Here is a 19025-nt window from a genome sequence, read left to right as displayed (position 1 = left end):
TTATAATGGCATCATCTGCCAGAAGGATGAGGAAGCATTGCTTGCTCTCTCTGCCAGCAGTAAGTTCAGAGTGAGGCTCACTATCTGAACATGATAAAAGAAGTTGCCTGACAAAATCATATTCTTTATCTGATTAAATTAATGTCTCACTAAAGGATGGAGAAGACCCCCTCAAACTGCTAAGAAATGCTTCCATGAATGGGCTTTTGAATATTCTCCAACTCTAAGGTGTGGGCAAGACACAACCATGTGCTACAGGGTGGGACCCTGTATTTTGGGGGAAGGAAATTTGCTCAGACCAGGGATAGTCCCCTGACAGATGACAACAAAAAAACCAACATCCCAGAGTCACAGCAAGATGAGAAACCTGCAAACTTGTTATTTCCTGAGATTATGCACTCTTTTGTTGGCAACAGTACAAGAAGGCAGTTGGCCTATTTAAATTAAGTACCACACATAATGGAACATAAATTATAGCTGTTAGCTCCAATGTGATAACATGGTTAGGGAGAACAAATTGCACTGAAGCTATGTGGGTTTTTTCTTACTCTCAAAGGGGTCTCAGTGGAGCAATGTCTGGAGCTAATATTAGGTCTGGGAATTTCACAAGCACTAATAGGATTAGGCACATGACTTCCTTTTCAGTCTGACAAGGGTCAACTGTTTAATTCCCTTGGGCTTTTCTGAGATTTACTCGCTCCCACTCAAGATGTAAAACAAAACAAAATATTGTAACTTCATATAGTACCTTTACGAAAATTATAGAACTGTGCTCTTCTGCTTGCAAGAGGAAACCTGTTCTCATTTCCCAACAACTCATTTGGCAGGGTAGGGGGGTGGGCACTTCAAGGTTAGTCCTACTCAGCTTCAGTTTGGTACTTAGGGCAAGGCTCACGGTGCCTTTCTGTCTTCAGGCACAGCTGAAAAAGACTAACAGAGTGTTAAAGGAAGTGAAGGGTTGTTTGCAAGTGCTGCTAGAGGATTCTGGATGTAAGTAGCATCACCCGTTAGCAATATTCACTGCCTTATTATCTGGGGGATAGTGGTGGTCAGAGGAAGAACTGATGAGAGATCTCACTGTCCTTTCTCTCCTGTCAATGATATCTTTTGTTTTACAGCTGTCTTAGCAGCTTTATTACTAAGAGCACTAATGTCTAATAGGATCAAACCCTGAAATAGAAGGCTGTGACAGAAAAAGCCCATGCTGCCTGGATGTCTTTATGATTTCAAAACTTACAGTCCTGTTGTGTCTCTGGTTGCTCAGTCCTCCTCCTTCTCTATGAGATCACATGTACACTGAAATTAAGAAGTGGTGCCTGTCAGTTTAACCCTCTGTGAGGGGTACTGCTATCATGACATTTAGGGTATCGGGCCTTTTCTTCAAAAGTGAAGGTTAGTGCTAACAGAGCATCTTACCATTTGATGGTGCTGTAAGAAAAAAGTCTCCTCCTAATGGGAATCACTCCTGCCAGTGCTTGAGATACCAAAATCCGTGCTCCATCCCTGCTCCCACACATGAAAACACCTGACATCTTCATAACTACATCCCAGTGCACACGCAAAAGCTGTCCTCTCTCCATCCAAACCCCAGATGATGAGCTTGGTTATACCTGTCACGTCACTGCAGAACACAGTTCTACTGGTCCAGAGCAGGAAAAAAAATAAGGACTCTAAAGTGGAGGACTCTTATCTGAATATTTATCTCTAGGCTTACTGTGATTGCTTTCTGGGCCTCTTCTTCAGACTTCATTATTTTTGTAGTACTTTTATTTTGCCACCCAGGGATGGTCTGCCTAAGGTAAGCTTGCAAGGGAATCTAATTTCTAATTCATACTGCATTTTAATTTAATAACTAATAGCTTCTGACACGCTAATTCTGAAATGAGCTTTCCCTTGATGAATTCAGAGAAGAGTATTTAAATAATGGTGTAACTCACTTTCAGATTCCCTCCTCCCCCTCCTCTCATCAATTTTTAATTATACCTTGGACGTGTGAGCTCTCCCCTGGCTGGTATGATGGACAGACAGGGATCCTTATTGCCTAGAAAATCAAATTAGAAATGCTATGGTCTGGCTCTGACCAACGTCAATCGTACTCTTCAGAAGCTAGTCCTAAGAAGGAGAATAAATGAAGAAGAGTAACAACCCAGAACTACTCCGTTACAATATGATTGTACAAAAACAGAATTAGTTGGTAAAGGTTTATTTTATTAATGTTTCCTGTAATGTGTTTTTAAAAGTGATTTATAGGAATGACCACACATCTGTGGCTCTAATAGTGTATTTAATCAAAATTAATAGAGTCATGAATATATGCTGGAGGAAAGGGTTGTCTTGTCAGGTCTGTAGAGTCCTCAGCTGAGGGCGTATGGACCGCAGTGTAGAGCTGTTAAAACAACTTAAGTAACAGCGATTTGCCTCCTGAGCTGTGGGCAGGGAGCTCTCTGGCTGTGCACAGGTTAAATAAATCATAGTCTCTTTAAGCCCCCATGACAGCTCATGGCTGTGTGTATCTGGCAATGCACTCGCCTTGCTGGCAGCGATACCAAAGCCCCTGTACTCAAGTTGTGCGTGGAAACAGCCCGTGGCGGCGACTTGCCTCCTCCCTTCTCAAAGCATGGCCAGCGTTCAAATTCTTATCTTTCTGTGCTTCTACCTCCTTCTCTCAGGGTGGTATAACTTTCCAGATAAACAAGAAATAAGCCCTTTTATTCTCAGGTCTTTGGTCTCAAGAAGAAATTTAAAACTACCTTGGGGTATGACTACCCTAGGACTCTGCCTTGGACTCTCTCCTACTCACACTCTTGGCATAAATGAGAATGAAACTCCTCATACAAGCCTTCTCTCTCTTGAGCTAGGATAATAGCTTTCAGTTTTCATGCAGTAAGAGCTGATTATCCCACAATAGCTACTATGGCAGGGCTGGACAATATGAAAAAAGGGGGCTGCTAAGGGAACAGGTTTGTGGGTGGGTGATCCAGAGAAGAAACATCCACGAAATGCTGGAGAGACCACTGGATGCTATAGGTTTGCATCTTGACATTCAAGACCAGCTAATTAGCCCAAGTGCCTCCCTGCTGGCAGATGAAGTGTTTCTGTTTTGCAGCTTGGGTCCAGGACTGACATCCTGAAAATACCCGGAGCCATGGGAACTCCTGGGGTTTGGGGGCCTTCTCTGTCTGCTGGCACCTGACCGCCTTTATGCCTGTGCTGGAAGCATGCTGGTTGAAAGTTGTTTGAGTTTCGGCAGAGCTGTAAAAGGCTCCAAGATCACTGCACCATTACTACTTAGTTTCTAAGTAAGTTTGAGTGACTCAGGAAACGAAGGTAAATGAGTAGCTAGAGGAGAAGAAAAGAAGGCAAGCATAGTGGTGGCTCAGCCACAAACATGGCCAGGTAGAATTCCTCTGGTCTTCAGAAATAGCTTGGAGTAAGAGCTGCCAGGTCTACTTTTTCCTCTTTCTTTTGTGTTGTTCATCTGGTATTGGGGGAGAAAGCACAGCTGCTTGCACCATTAGACACCTAAGATTATCGTCCTGATAATGATGTTCATACTTTCATACTCAAAGTTCATATTCAAAATTTCATACTTTGAACTTGGTCTTCTTTACCAAGTTGGATAAGTGTACTTGTAATATACTCAACATTTGATCTGTGAGTTCAGATGCCTTTCTCCTCATGCCTGCAAGGCGAAGTTGCCTCTGATAACTCAAACACGCTGTCTTTTTGTAGCATCTTCCCTGGATGAGTAGGATTTTTGAGAGCTATTCAAAGCAAGCTGTTTGGGAGAAGAGGGAAGTCTATCTTAAGGAATGCTAGAAAGAGAGGCATTGCTTGGAAAGGAGGTTTCTTTGAGTCCCAGAAGATTGATGTTGAAAAGATTATGAAGGTTGTGTCAGAGAAACAGCATGCTACTGATCCTCCCTTCCAGGCAGCATCTACCCCTCCTTGCTCCAGCTGCTCTGCTCTGGCTTGCTGGGCAGTTTTTCTGTATTCTCCTTCCTTAAATGATTTATTTTTTCTTTTATCTCTACTTCTTCAGGCTGTCATCTTTTCCTGACCTTTCCTGAAGGTCTTTAATCCCACATTTCAACCTCGTCCCTCTTGTTTGTCCTGCAGGTCATGTAGGGGTTTCAAATCAAGGACACATGGATCTCCTCAGCAAAGTTACTATCACTTCCTCTGCATTCCCCATGTTTTCTTAACTCTGGTGATGGGGGGCAGCTCACAGCATTTTCTGCTGCAGAAACACAGACAAACATCTGTGGATGCAATGAAAATGCTTTTGAATAGAGTTGGCACGGAAATGGGTTCCCCATGCTGCTGTTGTTGCTATTAAATGAATTTCAGTCAATGATTCTGTCTCAACAATATGAAATAAAAAGCCAAAATTCTGATGGTTATGTACAGCTAATGATTTGTGGCTGACATAATAATTTAAAAAGACAGGGTGTTTTTTAAAGTGTTCATTTTGAAAAAAAGAATTCACTGTACAGTATTATAAAAGAATTTTCCCAAATGTAAAAACCGTAACAGTTTTTTTTCTGTGTTTCTGCAGGTGCCTGTGAGTTTGTGAAATTAGTTAATTAAAACCAGAATTGCCTACAGAAAACTCATTCGCTTAAAAATAATAAACTGACTGCATACAGGAGTGTTCTTTTCGCTATGACCCAGAGATGACAAAAAGTTAGGTATGCTTGCAGCATTCACTTTTACTTTCTGTTATACACAAATTCATTAATCGTAGAGTGAATCCTTCATATTTTTTGTCTTGTAGTACAATAAGGTAAAATAACATTGCTAAGCTGATGTCAAATGCATAAATCAATAACCTCTGGTTTCAACATTAGGATCACCTTAAGATCTCAAAGTCTAGGCAAGGAAATGAAAGTACTTAAAGCGTAAAGGAGTGACCTCAATTAATTATTTAATGGGGCCAACATATTGTGTCTCATTTTTACAGTAGTTTGATTGACAGGAATTACCTGAAAATACATCTAAAAATACTGTCTGTTGTCACAGGCTGGTGCCTGTGTGCCAGAGCGCCGTTCAGCGCTGGGCCACAAGCCGGTGGCACTAGACCTACCCAGGTTGGTGCTAGTTTTCTGACTGCCCTCGGCAAACTGAAAATGAAAACATTAAACTCTACATTTGCTTCTATAGCTGACTCCCTGAATAATTCTTCCTTTGGGATAAGGTTTCCTTCAGTACTTCTATGAAACTTAGTTAATCAGTAGATTTTTTTTGAATCCCAAACACTGTACAGAGTGAATGAGAAGAGCAAATGCAGGCCATCTCAGTAGAAGCCCATGAACTTCAACATCCATCAAAAGAAAAGGTGAGAAAGCCCTACAAGCAAGGATTTCTCTTTTAACCTTATTAGAAAAAATCCTTTAAACTTTCCCCACAGGTAGAAGTTGATGCTCATCTTGAAGAAGGCTTTCTATAGAATTTCTTTCTGAATTTTTCATTCCAAACTTTGCTACTGTTCAGATGATAAAGTGGAACATTCAAATATTCATTCATTCTGCCTGTGAAATTTCTCTTCTGTAAACATTTTCAGGTCAGACAGGATTTGAACTGTTGGCAAAGTACCAGATCCGTAAGATATCTCCTACCATTTTATCCAGAACTGTTCATCTGCCTACAGGCTCTGTTTTAAGTAGCGGTGATAACATGTCAAAGTCAGGGTATTGTTTCCTCAATATCTCTGGCGTAACCGCACACCAAGCTGTGTCAGGGAAAGGAACCCTCTCTGTTAAATGACTGGTTGTTGTAAGAACAAGAAGAGTTAGGTACAATGTAACTGGTACTGATTTTTGTGCCTGCATTGAAAAGCTCTCGGAAGACATAGTCAAGACCCTCCATGCAACTGAAAGTTGGCATAATGATGACCTAAACAATTTAGATATCGCGCTGGGTCTGGCTGGGATGGAGTTCTTTCTGCATAGCCGCTCATGTAGCACTGTGCTTCAAATTTGTGGCTAAAATGGTGTTGCTTACGCACTAACGTTTTGGCTGTTGCTGAACAGAGCTTGCACAGCGTCGAAACTTTCCCTTTTTCCGCTCTTCTCCTCCAGCAACTAGGTTGGGGTGGGCAAGAGTCTGGGAGGGGACATAGCTGGGACAGCTGACCTCAAGTGGCCAAAGGGCTTTTCCATACCATAAAATACCATAACGTCATGCTCAGTAGAGGAAGAAGGAGGAATTTTTGGCTTCCAAGGTGGCTGCTGTTCAGAGACTAGCTGGGCATTGGTCTGCTTGTAGGAATGGTGAGAGATTTCCTTTGCTTTCATTTTTTTCTCTCTCCTTCAGCTATTACACTGTCTTAATCTCAACCCATGTGTTTTCTCACTTTTATTCTTCCTCTGTTCACCTCCTGTCCCACTGTGGATGGTGGGGTGAGCGAGTGCCTGTGTGGCTGCCAGCCAGGGTCAACCCACAACATGAAACAGAAAAAAATGCTATAGTTTGGTAAGATGAAGGGAATAAAGATATGCTTTTTAATGAAAAAACTTTATTTGGAGGCCACCAAGTGGGAGCAGTGGGATATGTGGATTAGAGGGAACAAGGAATTTTATAGTCATGACAGTCATTGCTAGCAAATCCTGGGATCCTGGGATCTACTGTGATACTCCTGGGCCTCCATTATGCTAAAGGCTCTCGGGCAGTCAGACAGCACTGGAGAAAGGGAATCAAACTACACTGTGGACACTGCTGGCTTTGTCTTCATTCTGATCATAACCTGGCGCAGGAACTGTATTTCCCCCCTATCACACCCGTGCCTGCTGGGGATCACTTCCCTTCCTCAACACCTTTTTCTTTCTGTCTTCCTTTCTCTCTCTGCCTCCCCAAAATTGGACAGTTGATAGCATCTTCAAACTCAGCAGGAAGATTTTAAAACATGGATTTCACCCTGTAGTGGACATTCCATCAAAACACAAGGCAATTAGGGATACAATTTAACCGCTTTCCTTCCTTTTTCTGTGCTTCTTAAACACCTGAAAGATTTTCAACAAGGGTTGTCCCAGGAGGGACCTGAAGACTGACACGGTATTTTAGGATTTAGTGTTATAACAATGAGACAGCATTTAATTAACCTTCTAGCTCTTTGGGAGACCCGAGACAGAGGATCCAGTTCCTTACAAAAGCACTGCTGCTTCTCTTGAAGCTACTGAGCTCATTAATCTCTCTAATACTGCACTTAGCTACAGGTGTATTTTATTTTGGTCAAGTTAAAGTGCTAAATATTTTACAGAGATAATGAAATTCCTTGTCCTGCCTTACAGAGAATATGATTTGAACAAACCAATAACAGATGAGCTGGAGGAAAAAGGTGTGGGATATGCTGACTTCCCCTGTTTGCTTGACACCTGTGCCATGTGGATTTGTGCTTCAAAACATATGATATATGATAGAAGGGGGCAATGAGAAATGTAACCCTTTAGTCATTTACATTAACCACCGTAAAATATACACATACAACACCTCTGAAACCACTTTTTTTCTCTGAAACAATCCCCACCTTTCAAGTCAGACTTCATTCCTCCTCCAGGAGGGTGAGTTCCCAAAAGCCAGAAACTGCCCACGAAACTGTCCTAACCCACAACGAGCCAGGTAACATGGTTCACGTTATTCTGATGGGATTGCCTGATGGCAGTGACTACTGGGTGTATAAATCTTTAAGTCATCAATAAGAAGAAACATAATAGCAGAACATTAACAACTGCAACCATGCAAAATTTTGATGGAGAAAATTTTAAATTCTCTTTGATATCCTCTAAATCCCATTGCAGAGAGAAGTTGTGAAATGAGGGTAAAGAGACCTGGCTGCAAGATCAGAGTGCATATACAAAAGTAGGAAGAATAAATACCAGCTATTGCTATCAAGACAGTTAACGAAGGGCAGTTAAACAAAGCTAGCATGAAGAGTGGAATCTTCATTTTCAAATGTAAGGAGTGAGCTCGTGCATCTTGTTTTGGGAGGGAGAGAGGCCATTTTTTCCCAAGGTTGCTTCTCCTGCCAGTGTGTTCTCACACAGGCAGAGCCCTGTCCCCGGGGCTGTGGTGGGTCAGCACCCCTCCCGTGGCTGCGCGCAGAAGCCAGACCAAGGAGCAGGGACGAGAGGAAGGGCTGGGGCGCGCTTCTGTCCACGCCAACCTGGAATTCGAAGGAAGCCGAGATGCACGCAGATTTGGAAACCAGAAAACTCTTCCTGGTCTAGTAACATACAGGCAGCCTTTTCATCCAGCCCTACAGATGCCTCCCAGATTAATCTGCTCCTCTGTGCTGCACCTCAAAGCTAAGACCCATCCCAGCCGCGACCGACTCGGGCACGGAGCCTGTTGCTGTAACAGCAACGGTAATGCTGATATTCAGGAGAAGCATTGGCAGCGGCTCCGGCTGGCTACAAACTCCCTCAAGTTCAGCTCCCCCCCTCTCACTGATTCATCATTTAAAGTGCGGGTATAATTCTGCTCTGTTAATGTGCTTACAGAAAAGTGTCAGGCACCTGGTACCCAACAAACTGAACCGATGAAGAGAATTTGCTAATTGCTTTGCTAAAGGGAATGTTTTGTAAGTGTGAATGTAATTTTATCCTGCCAAGCATGTAAGGTTGAAAAATTGGAGTACTGTAGAACCATGATGCCTTGATGTCTATAATATGATCGAGTTTTGTGGATACAAAATTAATGTTCACGTAAGACATGTATGATTTCCAGTAGAGACAGAGAGTATTTTAGACATTGTTGGTGTAAAGGAAAGAGAAAAATTCTAATTGCAACTCAAGTGATCCCTTTTTCCATTTCCCCCCAACTTCCCCAAAGGGAAAATTTCATCCATTCATTTCAAAATGCAAGGTAAAAGCACAATATTGTCAAAATCCCAATTTCCAAATGCCTTTTCTCTGTACAGTTTGCTAGAAAAGATCTACTTTTTTCATCAGAAACCACTCAAATTCACATCCCAGACAAATTAACTTTCAAGTATTTTTGCCAATTAAACACCTGAGAACACAATGAAAACATGTTTTCTTTAGTCTCCTAGATCATCTTGCCTATGTTAATGTGTCTGTCTTTTTTGTCTGGTTTTTTTTTTTTTTTTTTTTTTTTTGGGGGGGGTGGGGTGGAGATGGTATGGGAATAAATCACAAGTGCACATGTATTTGCTTCACTTGCTAGCAAAACCAGCCAGCAAGGCAAGGATATTTTTTTGTTATTGTTTAATAGAAACAGCTGTGTACACTGCAACTATAAAAACTAGAGAGAGGAGATTGAATATATATATTTAAACTTTAATCCCAATGAACTATTGACTTTAGCTCTAATCTCTGAGAAAAGGGGACAAGCACTCTACAGTAAGAGGAGATTGTTGGAATAGACTCCTGCTTATCTGACTTGGGTTTGCCCATTTTCCTATCTATGTTGTCTAGGACTGTGCAGGATGGACTATTTGACAGATGCATGAAATGAGTTAATTTGGAGTTTACTAGAAGGAATTTCTAATTTTTTTTACACATGCATATAACAGTGTTTTTCTTTTCTGTTTCAGTAAGTGTATTTGCGCAATACTTATACTGTGAAATGATGCGTAAGTGCTCTCATTTTTAAAATAAAATTGTGCCATGGTACATCTTAAATCTCAGAACACTAAAAAAAGTAATGAAAAAATGTTGGTGTCCAGCTGCTCACCTAAACCTGAAAATCAAATATAACATTTTATTGTGCTATATAAGATGCTTAAGGTTTTGTCCTTGTAAGGAATTTTGGTTTTGACTGCGCCAAGGGAACAAGTTTTGTTAAAACCAAGGTGAAAGAGAAGTTCTGTGTAAATGCTGATGAAAATATTCAAAGAATTGGAAACAACCATTAATCCCAAAGCAAAACAGTAGAGATAAACCTGGGAATTTTCATCTGCAGTATGGGATGAAACACGTTACAAGGATGATGTGATTATTTTTGAAACAACATTATAAGCCCAGGAAATAGGGTTAAGGTTTTGCTGAAAGAAAATTCTAAACAAATTCACTTCTGGAAATACTCGAACAGAACACCCAAACCACCTCAGCACCATGTCACTATGCAATAAACAGTTATGATTAATACACAGATTATTTATAGTCTTACCTCAGATTACATTTGGTTTTACACATGTATGCAGTGTTTTTCATTTTTTACCCTTTATGGTAGACTACTCTCAGTATGCTCTTCTGTATCTTATTTACTTGAAACAGTAAGCCAAAATTCTCTAAACTGAGGATTCTTGATTCGGAAAAACTGCAGGTGACCAGGGTGAACAGTAGATTTGTTAAAAACAAAGGACTAGGATCGCAGTCTACACTAAAACAAGGCTCAATTCTATGAGTACTGAAGTCTAATACAACTAGACTCAACAGAAATGTAATAGTGTATTATTTCTATGCATTTAAACCCCCTAAACTTTAAAACTTTAAGGTCTATATTCACTGATACATTCTAACTGCTATGCATTGATCTGGAACAGAAATATACTTATGACTGTGCCTCCTCTGCACGAGCCAGTTGTGCACTTGCATCTCCATCACCTCCACTTACTCGCCTGCCCATGCTCTGTGCCCTTTTCTGTGCCTTACAATCCTCTCTGAGCTCACACTCCATACACACAACTTCTCACCCTTTCTTCTTCACGGTTTCCACTCTCCAAGAACGCAAACAGTGAACTATAAGGCCAGCCATCTGTTGCCTGAGTCGCTATGATCTGTAAAGCCTCTCTTCAAGATGGCCTGCAACAAAACTGCTTGAAGTATTGGAGGTCAGTGGAAAGTAGGATCCCTGATGCACTTACTCCCACTAAACGAGCCGAGCTGCAGGCTAGCAGCCGCAGGAATGACCCAGGCTCTCAAGCATGAACCATGTGCTGCTACAGGCTCCTCTGAGCACGTCCCTTTTCCTTTTCCCTACCTGGGCAGAAGGCACGGTAGCTCTCCAGGCTGCCACAGGGGTTTAGTCGAAGGTGGTAAACGGAGGCTTAAATCCACTTGTGAAAATTAGCAACGCACCTGCCACACAAACCGCATCATCCCCCCCGCCCCCCCTTACCCTCGGGCGCCGGGGCAGCCCAGCCCGGGCACAGCCCGGCAGCCGCTCTCCCGGCCCCCTGGCCAGCAGCTTTACGCTAAAGTCCCGTCACAAATTTAAATACAGATTCACGTCGTTCGCGCCGGCTGTCAGTTGAACCGGGCAGACCCGGGGAAGGGCTCGTTCCCCACAGCCGCCTCAGAGCGCCCGGCAGCCTCCCTGCCAGCGCCCTGGGGCTCCCCCTGCCCGGCCCGGTCACCCTCCCTTCAGGCACCGCACACCCAGTCCCTGACGCCCCCACCCGCGAAGAGCTGCCCCACAGACGACCCGAAGGAAGGGGCGGGGGGCTGTGCCGTGCCGTGCCGTGCCGTGCCGCGCCCCGCCCGCTCTGCGCAGGCGCGCCCCGCTGCCCCTTCCCCGGCCCCGCGCTTCCCCTTTATTCCACCCGCTTTCCGGGTTAACCCCTGGGCGGCCGCGCCGGGCCCCGGCGGCGTCGCCCCCTCGCCGGCGGGGCCGCGGCGCTTCCCCCCCGGAAGCGGTAATGCTCAGCCGGTGATCCAGGAAGCGGATGAGCTCGCCCGCCTTCCCGTCCGGAGCGGCTCTGCGGGGACGCGGGGAAAGGGGGTGGGTGGGAGGGTTGGGGAGGGGGGGGCCCCGAAGGCGGAGCGGTTCGTCCCAGCCCCCCGGCGGGGGGGGTGGGGGGGGGGAGAGCGGCGGCGGCGGCGTTTCCATGGCGCCGAGCGGGCGGGGGAGCCGGGGCTGAGGACCCCGCCCGCTCATGGACCCCGCCGCGGCGGCGGCCGCCGAGGAGGAGGGCAGGGAGAAGCCGCCGGTGATCTACACCATGGAGAACAAGCCCATCGTGACCTGTGAGTGCGCCCCGCGCCCTCCTACGGGCGTTAACGGTCGCTGCCGGGGGTTGGGGGGGGGGGTGGGGCAGCAATGGCCGGCCGGAGCGGTGCGGGGGGCGCTGGCCGGTGCCTCCCCCCCCCCACCCCCGGGGCCGGGCGAAGGGCGGCGGCGGCGCCCGGGGGCTGTGCGGGAGAGGCCGGAGCGGGGCGGGGAGCGGCCGGTCGGGGGGAGAGGCCCGCCGGAGGGGCCGGGCTGGCCGCAGCGCTGGGTGCCGGCGCCCGGGGCTGAGGGACACGGCGCCGGCAAAGGGGCTCCGGTGGCGGGTTTTGTCTTTTTCACTGGGGTGTGTGTGTGGGGGTGTGTGTGTGTCCGTGTCCCCTTTTAATAGCATTGGACAAACTTGGGTTTGTTTCTGTGTGCTTCAGGGCTCTGGTAAATAATAAAACGTCATGCTTACAGGTGCTGTGGGGAAGAGCGTCAAATAGGACAATAAAACCCCCAAACTTGTTGCCAGCGAGCTTTGTGTAGTTTTGTGTGGGTAAAATAAATCACGAGAAGTAAGACACCCTCTGTGGTGAGGAGAGATTCCCACTGATGGATTCCCACTGACGTTATAATTTAATCTGTAACTACTGTACTTCGGCTTTATCTCTGAGACAGTTTATTTAACAAACCGGATCGCGTGGTTCCGGCGATGAATTTGTTCTTTCGGGTGTCAGAAGCAGGCGGCGGGGATGCGCGCACGCCGGTCTGGTGTGAGTGAGCTGCTATGCTCCTACAGGTATAGGGGGCTGCACACAAAGTTCACTTAAAACCTGCAAGTGAACTCGACTGGACATTAGAAAGCATCTTTTTACCGAGGGGGTGGTGAAACCCTGGAACAGGTTTCCTGGAGAGCCGGTCGGTGCCCCAAGCCTGTCAGTGTTGAAGAGGCATTTGGACAATGCCCTTAACAACACGCTTTGACTTGGGGTCAGCCCTGAAGTGGTCAGGCCGTTGGACTAGACGGTTGTTGTAGGTCCCTTCCAACTGAAACAGTCTATTCTAGTCTTAGAATATCTCACACATTTATAGTGCTTGTAATAATAAAGTGCATGAGAACAGCACGTGGAATTCAGCTTTTTTTTTTTTTTTTTTAACAGACGGTAACTAGTGATACTCATTCTCAGTCAAAAGTATATCAATGACACAACAAACTTCATATTTGCACTTTATCAGTAAAATGCTGGGCATGCTTTATGTGTGTGTGAAATAGAAACTATTTCACAGGTGTGTGTTGTCTTACTATGAAGTAAGCATTTATTGATGATTAAGGTCTGAGACCGAGACTGGTATTTAGAAAAAATATCCAACTGTAACCTCATAACTAATTGTGGAACTCTGTGTAAATGTATTTTATTCAGACTATTTTATAAATGTGCTTTTTTCTTAAACTTTTTTTTTTTTTTTTTTGGATATAGTTCATAAACTAGAAGTCAGTGGAATCTGTATTGAATCTTCGGTACTCACCTACTTCAAGACTTTTGAAATCCATTTCACTTCAGATTTAAAGTCAGAAAAATGCACATATCGGAAACATCTGGAGGATATCGTTGCCTTCCTTGTTGGTGTTATGCTAGTGTTCAGGCTGTGGTGGATTGGTTTTCAGATGTGCTGGCTTTATTTCTGTATTCAGAATTTGAGAGTCTGTGTGTGTGTATGGGGTGGTGGTGCATGTCAGTCCTTACTGTTCCAGTATGATTTGAGTAAGTAACATATCTTTCAGTCTGTTGAAGTACATGCAGTTTTACCTCAGGCTTGCTTTTTTGTTGGTAAATGCAGAAAGCAACTCTGGCTTCTTTGTGCAAGGAAATTTTCTAAATTCATTAAATTTAATCAGATTTCAATCAAGCTCAATTATCTGATACTGAAAATAATATTAAAATAAAATAAAATTGAATTAGTGAGCATACGTTATGGTTGCAAAATGTTTTGGACTTATCACCATACAATATGGTAGCAGCATACTTACAAATGAGATATGAGATGGACATTATGTATCATTTGTATGCCTTGCTCCTGGACTAAAGGAATTATTTCTGGTAATGTAAACAAGCATGACAGTAGTATCTTTACTGATATGGGGTAGAATGGCTTGGTCTACAACAACCTAATTCAGAAAATAAGGCTAATTGAGCAAAAGGGCTCAGACATGACATCTCTGGTGAATGTAGTAAGGGTGACTTGCTACCATTTTTAAACTAAAACATTTACTTTTAATGGGGAATGTGTTTTGCTTTAGCTGTTTTAGTTTCCTTTTTTCTCTGTCCAGAGGAGTACTTAGAGACCATAGTATTTAAAACAAATGCATTCAACAAAAATTACTTACTTGAAGGAAAGCTCTTTGAAGCATTATATTGCCAATGATTTATGAGGAGGTGAAGCTTGGTCTTCCAGGGAAAGAATTGTTGGCTCGGTATTGGTTTGTTGGAAAACACATTCAAAGCCACGATACTAGAATCTGTTCAACAAATACAGTTTATCTTTTGTTTTGTGGTTCTAATTTCAGACAGTTGGAGTTATTTGGGGTAGCTGCCCCACCTAACAGGAACACCTGAGGGGAGAACAGGCTGGCAAGGGGACGGCTAGTTTTTCATTATATGAAGGAAGAGTGAAGGTTAAATAAAGTTGTGTCTCGGAACATAAATATTTCCTTTTGCCACAAGATTTAGATTAATCTGTCAGGTAGACATTTGTATCATAAAATACTCCTGCTAACTCTTAAGGTTTATCCTTGATAAGGGAGAACTGAAGAGAGGGTTTTGTTTGGAATGAAACTTATTTCCAACACTGTGCGTACTGGAGATGTTTTGTAAACAAATGTTTTTATCTACTTGAAATAAATTTGATAATACTCTGAAAGGAATGCTTCTTTGGTGAACAGAGTTACGTTTCCAAGTCTGTGAGTCTGTGTTGTAACAGTAGCTATTTGCTATATTGGTACAATCCTGAATTCAGCGCCCTATGTATGTATAGACTTTGGCCTATAGAATAAAAATGGCAGATTCCACATGGCTTGTATATTTGATGCCAATTGGAAATGCAGTTTTTGTCACTACTATTTTCACATTAGTACTGTAACTTAATAATTTTGTCTTCAGAATTTGTATGTAGATGCATTAGCCTTATATTTACAGTATTTTTATTACTGGCAAAACCCCAGAGTCTTCATAGAGAGTTTAGATTAATAGAATTCAGCTAGGCAAACTGTCTAACCAAAAAATTCTAGAGACATTTGCTCCAGGCAGACAGACAACCATGTTTTGTAAGCGTGGAAAAAGTAGTATATTCATGGAAAGATGCTGTTCCTTTATGTTTTTTTCTCTTTTTTTTTTTTTTTTTTTCTCAAGATGACAGCATCCTGTGTAGTATTAAATCATTCTTGTCAGTTAGGACTGAGTGTCATGATGACTCCTTTCCAAATTAGTTTGAATCATGCTTTTATACCGTGGGTTTTACTAGATTACAAACCCCCTGGGGAGTTTCACTGTCCAGCTGTGGTTATGCTCACTCTCACACATTACCTTGCAAACCCTCAAGTTTGTAGCAATTTATCTTCATTGCTACTCGACCTTGTATGTTTACAAAGCATTTGTGTCAGCTTCAAGCTTTCTCACTGCTGTAGAAATATTATTTATAGCAATATTAATTATTTTTTATTTGAAGAAGCAAGTTGGGTGTTTGCATCAGACATCTTGAACTTCTGTAGTTTCTTTGCAGTGTTGACTTGACGTAATCTTTAAAACAATGCAGATTAGTTTTCTAGAAAACCTAATCAATGTTGCTTCATTCTCATGAGCCCTATTTGAAACTTTAATTTAAGAAAGTCTTTGGAACTTTAATATAATGTTCTTGCACATATAGCTTAACCACATGTTCTGATGAAAGAACTTGTCCTTATGTAGCTGGTTTGCACTTAAATTATTAGCTCTATCTATCTGTATGAATAGGACGTTGAAGATTGAACACAATCCTGCTAAATGAAGTAATTAATAGGTTTTTCAGAGCTTTCCCACCAAGCTGTTCTTTTGTAGTTATCTTCATGCAGTTCTTGAACATTCCTTATCAGCTTGTAGTATCTTTTTATATATCGTGTATGTGCATATTTGTTCTCACTGTCAGTACTCTTAGTACAATGAACTTTATGTATAATCTTTAGAGAGAATGGGGTGCATTGCTTTCATCTGGTCCATGTTCATAATGTGCTGTGATACAGCAAGAGCAAAACCATCAGCAAAATCATTGTAGGACTGAGAATAGAAAACGTTTGCAAATACGTGCCAAGAGCAGCATAAACAGAAAATGTTAATAGAAGTAAAGGAGAGGTGGGAAGAATTTACATCTTTTTGGAGTGAAAATAAATGCTTGCAGTTAAGAATATTGTTCTGGGACTGGAAGAGTTTGTTTCAAAAGTTCTTCAGTTACCAGTGGGTAGATGTAACAAAAAATGTGCCAACAAGATATGGCATGTAGCCCAAGTGATTAGAATGATTTGCTGCTAGTGAGACCCTTTAAATAACTATATCCTGTAGATGCATTTTCCCTGTTCTCAAACAGGACTCCTGTCTGCATTGTAAGTCATCACAATCATGTAGTTGATGCAGTATAATTCTGTACTTAAATCTCTGATTACATTTGTCATGAGAAGACGCAGCGTATTCTTGTTAGTGCTAACTCCTGATTTACAGATTTAGTAGTGCAGAGGTAAAGAAAGATGTAAAGTTTTGCTAAAAGGATTTTCTTCCACAGGCTACTAGTGAATCAGCTAAGATTTTTATATAGCCATTAAGCTGTCTTGTGTTTCGATTTCTAGGCCTCTTTTGAACATGAATCTGGGTTGGGGAGGAGGAGGACCTTTAAAAGCAACAAATACAAAAAACCCACCAGCCTTCCAAACTTCAGGTGGATCCGCTTATGATAGGCTAGGGAGTTATGAAAAAATATTCATAGTAGAACTCTACCAGTGGAAAAATAAGTGGGATCAGAAAGGTTAGCTGTGACTGATATTCGGGGATAAAAGCTAAGCAAAACCACACCAAAGGGTAGTCTTGGCACTGAGCTCTTTTAAAGGTATTTGAAGCCTTTTATCTCTGTTGACTGGGTTTGTCATTGGTATCAAAGGAAAATATTTGTCCGCTTTAGTCATCTGACCTCAGGAGTTTTTGTTTTACATTGCCTGTATAGTTAGTGGGTTGGGATAATTTCCTCCAGAGGAAAAAAATTAATTGTGGGATATTCAGATACTGTAGTGACAAAGCCTATAAGCATCTAGGAAGTTTGGAAAGCGATAGGGAAAAAAAAAAATATTCTTAGGGATTTTGGTGGTTTTTAGGCAGGCATCAAACTAAGAACTGTCAGTATTTTATGATTCTTTTGTGTCAGACAGATGCCACAAAGAGTACATGTTTATCTTGGGAGTCCTGGTAAGGTGGTCATTCTGGTTCTGGTATCATTTCTGTACAGATTGGCAACAGAACAAGTTGCTAGACAGGGGTGGAGGGAAGGGAGGACGGCTGCGTTGGCTTGATCTACCAGAACGTCAGGGAGAAAGGCAAGGAGGAGAGAAGAGAGAAAAAGAAAATATGGGACTAAGAGCATAACATTTTTTAAATTAATAGTTTGAACATTCATTTGGTCTTCTGGAGCTGGATTTACTAGGATACTCAGTCACCTTTGCATTATGCTGTAACCTAAACAGGGCGTGTTTTGACATTAGATGTCCGTCTCAGTTCTTGGCTAAAGTAATTTTCAGATTTTTTTCCCCTGGATTAGGTTTATGGTTATGAGCTTCTATATAGAGATATAGCCTGTCCTTGAATGAAAGTTGTAGACATTCTTTATTTGGTTTATGTGATGAGTTTTTACAGCCAGGTTCACAGTCAAGACTCATTTGAGTAAGTTTTAGTCCTCCTTTGCCTGACCTGGCCATCTTAACATTTTGGATGTCAATTTGGTGGACATTGAGTCTTTGAAGGCCATAGAAATGTTTTTAACTGAATGATGTCTGATTTGGTGTTTGATTTAGGCTTATCGTAAAACCCTTTTAAGGTTCTGCTGCTTTATTTGCATTTGATTTCTGGACAGGTACCTGTTTGTCTTTATTGGTTTGTGAAGTGTTTAGGTAAGTGGCAAAGGGCATACTTTCTGAACTTTGTAATGTGGAAAGAAAGGATACGTGCTTTCTCCTTTCTTCCCTTTCTCCAGAAGTGTTTCCTTCTAATGTATATCATTTGAACATTAATGCTTTCTATTATTTTGTTAGTTAAAATAAGTATTACTACTTCACATGCAGAACCACCCTATACTTGGAGTGTCATGCACTTAAAGAATTACTGTGTTTTTTCTGTATTTGGTGTGTGTGTTGATATCCAGATGGGGAGTAGATAAATTCAGACATAGGTTTTTGTAGAAGCTGAGATAGATGCTCCAGAGGCTGGGATTAGCATTTTTTTCCTATTCTAAAAAAGAAATAAATCAAGTATTAAAATAAGACAATCAAAAAGATTTATTAGATTTGTAATATACGTTAGAGAAGTTGTAGAATATAATTTAAGATAGTAAAAATAGGAATAAATTTGAAATGTGTTAAATCTGTTAAATCTGATTATCTTAATATTATTTATAAAATAATTTTATTAGACAAACTTAATATAATTAAGCACAAAATGTTCACTTCTTACTGTGTTTTAAGTGATAAAGGATGCACCTTTAATGTTACTCTCTAGTTATCATCTCTATTGGATATTTAGGTCTTAGTTAATTCTGTTTATTCTAAAAGAAGAAAACCTTCTCTAGAAGGCTGCTTGGTTTTAGTTATGATAGGATTCCAGAATTACTTTTCTCTCCCATATATGCACATCATTCCTTCTTCTTTTCAGCTGTATCTGGCCATCCTTTACACCTTGGCTAGGAGTGGGTTTCCTCTGTTACCGAGGATCCTTTGAGCGAGGGTTTAGTGTTGAGACCCAACCACTGAAATGAATTTGCTGTGATAAGTTGTACTTGGGCATCTGGCCATGTTAGTCTGTAGTTTGTTTTGTTTTGTTTTTTCAAACCTACAAAACAAAACCCCCAAA

General features: G+C 42.0%; 1 protein-coding gene across 1 annotated transcript in view; it reads left to right on the top strand.

The window, feature by feature from the left end:
* Positions 1–11738: 11738 nt before the first annotated feature.
* TRAPPC10 (trafficking protein particle complex subunit 10) overlaps positions 11739–19025 on the top strand; it is a 47344-nt gene continuing 40057 nt past the window's right edge. The window contains exon 1 of the mRNA XM_032994485.2: positions 11739–11927. Within this exon, the coding sequence (XP_032850376.2) occupies positions 11837–11927 (91 nt within the window). The 5' untranslated portion in view covers positions 11739–11836. The remainder of the gene's footprint in view (positions 11928–19025) is intronic.

Source organism: Tyto alba, unplaced genomic scaffold, assembly GCF_018691265.1.
Source record: "Tyto alba isolate M040663 unplaced genomic scaffold, T.alba_DEE_v4.0 Super-Scaffold_14, whole genome shotgun sequence".
NCBI classification, from domain to species: Eukaryota; Metazoa; Chordata; class Aves; order Strigiformes; family Tytonidae; genus Tyto; species Tyto alba.
The sequence above is the reverse complement of the archived record's forward strand: the minus strand, read 5'-3'. Positions and strand labels throughout refer to the sequence as shown.